This window comes from Hippocampus zosterae, chromosome 6 (genome assembly GCF_025434085.1).
Source record: "Hippocampus zosterae strain Florida chromosome 6, ASM2543408v3, whole genome shotgun sequence".
Taxonomy (NCBI): Eukaryota; Metazoa; Chordata; class Actinopteri; order Syngnathiformes; family Syngnathidae; genus Hippocampus; species Hippocampus zosterae.
In genome coordinates this window covers 20,358,747-20,366,417 of record NC_067456.1, presented here as the reverse complement: position 1 = coordinate 20,366,417, position 7,671 = coordinate 20,358,747, and the positions used below count along the sequence as shown (strand labels likewise).

Genomic DNA, 7,671 nt, shown 5'->3' with positions numbered 1-7,671 from the left:
TCATGTTGAACTGTTGCGTTCTTTTGCTATATGATTCCATTCCCAGGGAAGCTAAATTGACCTTTGTTGCCCTTTGATTGGAGTCCACAACATTGGAGGCCTTCAAAGCAGAGGATCCTCTGGCTTACTGGTACTTCAGGGTTCCTGCTGCTTCTCGTTTTTGTCATCTAGTTTAAGATAAAACCGAAGATGACAAAACACAAAAAAAAAGCAGTGGGAAAGGCCTTGTGAAGCATTTTCAGTAAGGAAACTCCGATTTTCATGTCAGTAAAAAAAAAAAAAATGAATCATTGACTGATAGTTAGAAATCGACTTCATTAACATATTGACTGGTTTAGAACAAATTCATATGGTTGTGTAAGAAGGCAAAAGAGTGAAAACAAATTCACCGACCAAATATTTCACAAACCAAACTTTCCGTTCAGAGTCGTGTAATTCAATTCAAGGGAACATCAAGGGATTCCAATAAAAGACATGAGCCATCGTAAACAATAAAATCAAATGTTTTATTACGGTTTGGTGCCCAGGGTGAAAAAAAAGCATGTCTGCATGAATAGTTGGCTCGTCACTGGTGTCACACTTGAAAGTGTCATCAAGAGGCACACATTCAAGAGATAGGCACACATCTGCCCACGGAGATAGCCTTTTAGCTAAGCCTTCACTCAACAGCAAACCGCCACACGCCGCATGTAGAGAGGGTGTGCCTCTTCTGTTTGAGAAATAAAACTTTAAAAAGTTATTGATCAGTGATATTCGCAGTGAGAGCAGGGACGCTGCAGGGAGACGGTGTTTGACCACATCTCCATGATTGCTTTTGGACAAGAGAGAAATCAGGTATGTTGATTCTTTTATTACATACACACAGCAAATGTCATAAACACAGGAGAGCACAGGATATTTGTGCTTTTAACAACACAGGCAAAGAGGGACTCGCTTAATAAAATAGGGGACACAATACATGACATGGGGACACGTGTTTTATGGAGCAGGCCCTGAGCACCAGAGCCATTGAGGCCCAGATATACCACACCAGACAAGACCCAAGGTGTAGGTTGTGCAAAGAGGCACCTGAGACGATCCAACACATAACTGCAGGGTGTAAGATGCTGGCAGGGAAAGCCTACATGGAACGCCATAACCAGGTGGCTGGCATAGTCTACCGAAACATCTGTGCGGAGTATGGATTGGAAACCCCAAGGTCAAAATGGGAAACACCTCCGAAGGTGGTGGAGAATGACAGAGCGAAGATCCTGTGGGACTTCCAGATCCAGACTGACAAGATGGTAATGGCGAACCAACCAGATATCGTGATCATAGATAAAGGGCAGCGGAAAGCCGTTGTAGTGGATGTAGCGGTCCCAAGTGATGGAAACATCAGGAAGAAGGAACATGAGAAACTCGAGAAATACCAAGGGCTCAGAGAGGAGCTGGAGAGAGCCTGGAAGGTAAAGGTGACAGTCGTGCCTGTGGTGGTCGGAGCACTCGGGGCAGTGACCCCCAAACTAGATGAGTGGTTGCAACAGATCCCGGGAACAACATCGGACATCTCAGTCCAGAAATGTGCAGTGCTGGGAACAGCAAGGATACTGCGCAGAACCCTCAAGCTTCCTGGCCTCTGGTAGAGGACCCGAGCTGAATGAGGGAAGGACACCACCCGAGGGGGGGTGAGACGAGGAATTTTTTTTTAATACAGTATATATGCTTACATATATGATTAGACAGTTAGACAATGCATATAATTGTAATTTCCCCATTGCGGAACAAATAAAGGATAAAGGAAAGGAATTATTCAAGTGTAAGTAAAAAAGAATATTTCAATAAATCTAAATGTTTATTTTAGACACCACCCATGTAATGCAAGATTGTGTTGCACATTTCCTTCATTGTCAAAGCATTTCCTCTTTGTCTGCTCTACAGCAAACTGGAGTGCTCCGGCGGTGTGCGTTGCTGGTGACATCTCAGCCCCTTGAGAGATTTCATGGGAAAAATCCACAGAGGGGAAGGACCTCAGAGGAGAGTTTTTGGCAGGGGAGCATGCAACTGTTGTGGTCTGATGTTTTGTGACGAGGACTTCCTCCGCCATTGCGTCGAGCTTCTTATCAGCAGTTAGAGGTGACGAAACACGCGGGAATGAGTGTTGGCGTCGGATGCCGAAGGTCGGAGGTGAAGACGCCGAGCTCAGTGGTTGCCAGGCCATAACTATGGTAGTTGAGGTGAGGCCTCATCCGTCCTCATCAACAAAAGATCCTCTTTTCTCATCATGCTGGAAAACCCCGCCGCATCTGCGCCTTACATCGTGGTGGAGCTGCTGATTGCCATCTTTTCCGTGCTGGGCAATGTGCTGGTCTGCTGGGCCGTGTTCCTCAACAGCAACCTGCAGAGCAACACCAACTTCTTTGTGGTGTCACTGGCCGTGGCTGATATTGCCGTGGGCGTCCTGGCCATTCCCTTCGCCATTGTGATCAGCATCGGCTTCTGCTCCAACTTCTACGGATGCCTCTTCATTGCCTGCTTCGTGCTCATTCTCACCCAGAGCTCCATCTTCAGCCTGCTGGCCATCGCGATGGACCGCTACATTGCAATCAAGCTGCCGCTCAGGTCAGTTTTGGTTCATCTCTTTGATTGAAGAGCGACTGACATTTTTTCGTACTGAGATCCTGAGTTCAAAAGAATGCCAGTTCGTTGGGGAGCTGTGGTGCTAGGATACAGGAGACAATACCCAAATTTGCATTTGCATCGGGACATAAGGCAATGCATCTCCCGTGTGTGGTGCCTTTGAGCAAGGTACCACCCAACCCCAATTGCTTGGAAAGCTGCTACACGTGTCACTTTTGGTGCGGAAGCTTTGAATGCAGACGTCGCCGTTCCTTAAATGGAGGTAAAAAAGGGAACGGAAGATATTTTAGAGATAAGATTGTCAAACGTGAATATGAATTCTGACTACGGGAATTCCGGTTCACATTTGTTGTAATAAATGGCTGATCATACATTTTGATGTACAGCGCTTTACGGATTTGTGAGAACGTCAATTATGATAAGCCAAACGGGAACAACCAGCATCATGAAGTGCTTTCCTATGGACTTTCAATTTATGTGAGCTTTCAATGTTTTACTATTTCGAACACCAATGGGGAATTGTGAACTGAATTCCATCTTTTTTTTTGGACAAAACAGTTATGATCTGTAGGCTTGCGTGAGAAGTCAAGAATTCATCAGGAATAACATTCAAGCACTTAAATATTTTTTTTCTGTTAAGAAGTAAATAACAATAGGCTGACAAACGATTGCATTTTAGGGGTTTGAGTACATTTAGAACTGTTAACAATGGGGAAAAGGTCAAATCGACTCATTTTGCCGTTTTCTTGTGTGATTTCTAGCTGAAAGACACCCATTCAACAAATACAAACTGCCTTCATAAGGATTACAGCGTGCATTTCTGTTCACCTCACTCTCCCATATGCTGTCGATGTGGGCCTTAGACTGGAGCCACACTCATACTGTACAGTCAAACCTCAGTTTTCGAACATCTCAGTTCTCAACCAATTCGGTTTTCGACCAAAAATTTCGAGTTTTTTATGCCTCGGATGACGAACAAATTTCGGTTCTCGAACAAACTGAGCGCACTTGAATGCACCATTTGACTCCTCTCGCCTTCCTTACACATGAAAGTGACGGTTCCTCGTGTTGCTTTTCATTGTGAGCAGACATGTTCAGTAAACATTTTTATTTGAGAAAGAGCGTGCTTTCGGTTTTTGAACAATTCTGTTTTTGAACAGCTTTCTGGAACGGATTATGGACAAAAACCGAGGTTTGACTGTCCTTGACATCCATCCATCAGTGGAGATGAGACATTTGAACCCCAAAGTCACAGCTGAGCGTGGCCAGAAATGGCCTCCCCCACGAGGCCGTGTGTCCCTGGAGTAATCAACCGCGTTTTGCTCTAATTGCTTCCGCAGACGAGATCAAACACTCGTCTCTTCACGTGTCCATGCGTGCGAAGGCATTGTTGAAACACATTTCAGCTCTGACTTTTTTTTTCCTGTTGTAACTTCTGAGACCGCATTGTGTTTCCTGTTTCCATGGCACAAGCAGACACTCTCCACACAACCGGTGTACAATTGACAGCTTCTGCGCGTTTCGCTTTTCTGACAGGGGAGGAGGGCCGCTGTTGTTGCAACACTGACATTTGCACTTTAACATCTGCAGAATGCGATCGGAACCAACCAACCGTTTCAGCTGTTCTCCCACACTGTGCAGCATGCGCCCTGAAAATAGACTTAGAAGAACTTACAGTCTTGTTTGTTTAGCCCTCCCCCTCCTCTTCAAGCCCAGGAAGAGACCTTGTTGTGATTCATACCAAACATAGACATTTAGAATTACAGCGCTGTCCACCCTCCATGAGATCAGTCTTGGAAATTGGAAGCGGTGGCAGGCAGTGCATGTGGTACCTGTGCCTCGAGTTGGTGCCTACTTCACTTCGTAACACCACCACTGTTGCATTGCAGTTTTAGAAACCACCAACAAGACACATTTACGCAAAACACAAGCAAGCAACTGTGCCCAAAACATCCTCTGGAACAATTCGGAACCAATATTTATCAACTAACAGGACAAAACAATAAAATACTGAATTCAAATGCATCTTACTGACCAGCGATGCTGATGATTGATGGTTAAAGGCAATTATGTATTCGGATCGCTAAAGATGTGTTTTGCTTGTCGAGTTTGGGTTGCTTTGGCCAGCCTTTCAGAGGATGGACAAATGTTTATGTCATCAAGGGGGCACTTTGCTTGAAATTTGATTGGTTGCTCAGAAAGTTTAAGTTACATTGGCCGGCACTACTGATTATGAAGACCCGAGTCAGATTCGGTTGACATGACAATGCATCGAAGCTGAAATGCGATTGGACGAAAATTCAAACACCCAAATACATGCAGTGGAAGCAGTGCACTCTCTCTTCTAGTATTTTCATTTGTAGAATTTAGATGAATGAATCTGTGAATTTTAAAATCAATGACATTGCATCAGTTAAAACATTTTAATATAGCTTTGGATTCCCCAAGATTAATTGAGACAAAGTTAATGAGTTTAATTTCCATTTGGTTGACCAAAATATTTCAGTAGATCTTCGGTCCACATTTCCGGTATGTAGCAGTCATGCAATTTGTTTATCAACATCATTTTTGAAAATCCCACCATGCCTCGCTGCATTTGTACATCGTTATCGCCTTCTGTAGTTTTGGGTAGAGCTAATGACGTTTCCATGTCGTTAATGTTAGTACTTGTTTGTGATCACTTGATTTGTAATAGGAGTTGTGTGTGTTTTACTCCCATTTTGTGGCACAATTTTGTGGTTTTTGATTGAATGACTCCCCTAATCGTAAACAAATCCTGATTAATTGGTAAGGATGCTATTGGCTACTGTTGGCTTATGTAATAAATCCTAAATATGTGTAGCGTTATTGGTGCAGGTCAAATGCAAACAAACAAACAAACAAACAAAACCCGATCAAAAAATCTCAATAAGGTTTTGAAATGCATTGGTATCTGAAGTACAAAAAATGTTATGCATATCAATGAAATAGCATGAAGTGCATGAACCTCTTTCAAATAGTTTTGATGACTTTAATCTGTCATCGTTCATTTAAAACATGTTGGGTTTATTACAGTAGTTGTATGTATTTTTAAGGGTCAATTTGATTTCATTCACATTTGAGTGTCAAATATAAAAACCGAGAGTTTATTGATATGTTTATGTCCATTTTTAAATAAGTCAAATCAATGAAAATTTTACATGCAATTGAAATATATAAACCTTAAGAATCAACCCCAGGATTTCTGCGAATGTACAGTCAAGAGAAATGCCACAAAATTAGACGAGACGAGACGAGGGCGGGGTTGGGGGGCAACCATTACATTTATCATGTAAAAATAATTATGATGTTAAAACATGAAATGATCATATCAAAATTTGATACTCGTCACATAAAAAAGGGCAATGTAAAAATTCTCGCTATTTCGTATCAGGAAATCTTCTGGTACGAACCTCAGCAGTCCCAGGTTTAGTGTCATTGCATTCGGAAGAACCTGCCGTTGCGTCCTGCTGCAGGATGGGACCAAGGTCGCAACAGAAGTTTGGGAGTCTTCTGCGAGGCAAACATTGTCACGTTTTGTACTTTGCATGGTTTTTACATGATACGTCTCACGTTTTTACGTGAACATTTTCACATAATAAATGGTGTGTTTATTTTCCCCTCTGGTATGGCAGCAATATGCTTCCTTAGTTTTGACTAGAAATTGATAGAAATTTTATGGAACAAATACTAGAAATTACGACTTCCCGCGACTGGTTGGAACGCTTGCATTTCATTCATGCGGACCTCTGAAATGATGTCACTTATCAGGCCGTTGTCTCCCTTTCAAGGTATAACAGCCTGGTGACGGGCCAGCGGGCGCAGTGCATCATCGCTGTCTGCTGGTTTCTCTCCATCATCATTGGCCTCACCCCCATGATGGGCTGGCACAAGTTGTCTGAGAAGGAAAGCAGCGACTGCCCACCGGGTCTGATGACGTGCCTCTTCGAGGAGGTGGTGGTCATGGATTATATGGTGTACTTTAACTTTTTTGCCTGTGTGATGATTCCTCTGCTGCTGATGCTGGCCATCTACCTGTGTATCTTTATGGCAGCTCGTCACCAACTCAAGCTCATTGAGGTCAAAGCGGTTCACGGGGAAAAGTCACGCTCCACTCTCCAGAAAGAAGTCCAAGCTGCCAAGTCTCTGGCCATCATAGTGGGCCTGTTTGCCGTCTGCTGGCTGCCCTTACACATCATCAACTGCTTCACGCTTTTCTGCCCCAAGTGTCAGCGCCCGCCGCTCTTCATCATGTATGTGGCCATCATCCTGTCGCACGGCAACTCGGTGGTCAACCCCTTCATCTACGCCTATCGCATCCGCGAGTTCCGGCAAACATTCCGGAAAATAATCCACATCCACATCTTGGGCCGTCAGGAGTTGCCGGGGAGAAGCGGCAGTAAGCGCTCCTCGCTTCACAGCAGCTTCAACGACTCCATCAGGCTCAAGGCGAACCTTGACCTTTGTGCCGAGCAGGGCGGCAGCAGCACGGAAAACTTTGCTCGCCTCTCGCCTGTCGCGGGCGTTCTGTTGGCCGTATCCTAAACGCCCCTGTCACTTGCTGTGCCAAATGCTCCCAAAATGGATCCCATCGGACCGACTCAAATGCCCATCTGTCATCAGAGCCAGTATTTGGCGGGATCAAGGGGCGTGGAGGAAAATAAGGCGCAACCACAGTTTAACTGGCAGAACAGGGAAAGCAGCCTGAGTGAGCTCACTCTCGCGTCTTGACAAACACAGCAGTTATCACCACTCCCCTGGTCAAATTTCTTTTGACGTGCTTGGCTAGCCTGAGGGTATATGCTGCAGAACTCTCGAAACCAGTTATTTCCCCCCAATGTGCCGTAAGAGATCATCATCACGATCAGGGGTATCATGGGAAATTCACTCATTTGACTTCATTTATTTTCTGTCAACCTTGTATCTTTGTTCACTTTATCCATTGCAGTGACATATGGTGACAGGCAGAACAATCAAATACTCTTCCACTATTTGACAGAATGTACCACTGAACACAATCCACTTTTTGGAGCATTC

At 44.3% G+C, this 7,671-nt stretch overlaps 1 protein-coding gene across 1 annotated transcript; it reads left to right on the top strand.

The window, feature by feature from the left end:
- The first annotated feature begins 610 nt into the window (after nucleotides 1-610).
- Nucleotides 611-7,652, top strand: adora2aa (adenosine A2a receptor a). Its single transcript, XM_052068714.1, has 3 exons — nucleotides 611-834; nucleotides 1,918-2,598; nucleotides 6,426-7,652. Exons 2-3 carry the CDS (start codon nucleotides 2,261-2,263, stop codon nucleotides 7,177-7,179), a joined length of 1,092 nt encoding a protein of 363 aa, XP_051924674.1. The 5' UTR covers nucleotides 611-834; nucleotides 1,918-2,260; the 3' UTR covers nucleotides 7,180-7,652.
- Nucleotides 7,653-7,671: the final 19 nt, after the last annotated feature.

What these genes read in the sequence shown, in the direction of transcription:
- adora2aa (XM_052068714.1), top strand. Translation starts at nt 2,261, where the DNA reads ATGCTGGAAAACCCCGCCGCATCTGCGCCTTACATCGTGGTGGAGCTG. An exon ending in GCAATCAAGCTGCCGCTCAG is followed by an intron (nt 2,599 to 6,425) that starts GTCAGTTTTGGT and finishes CTCCCTTTCAAG; the next exon opens with GTATAACAGCCTGGTGACGG.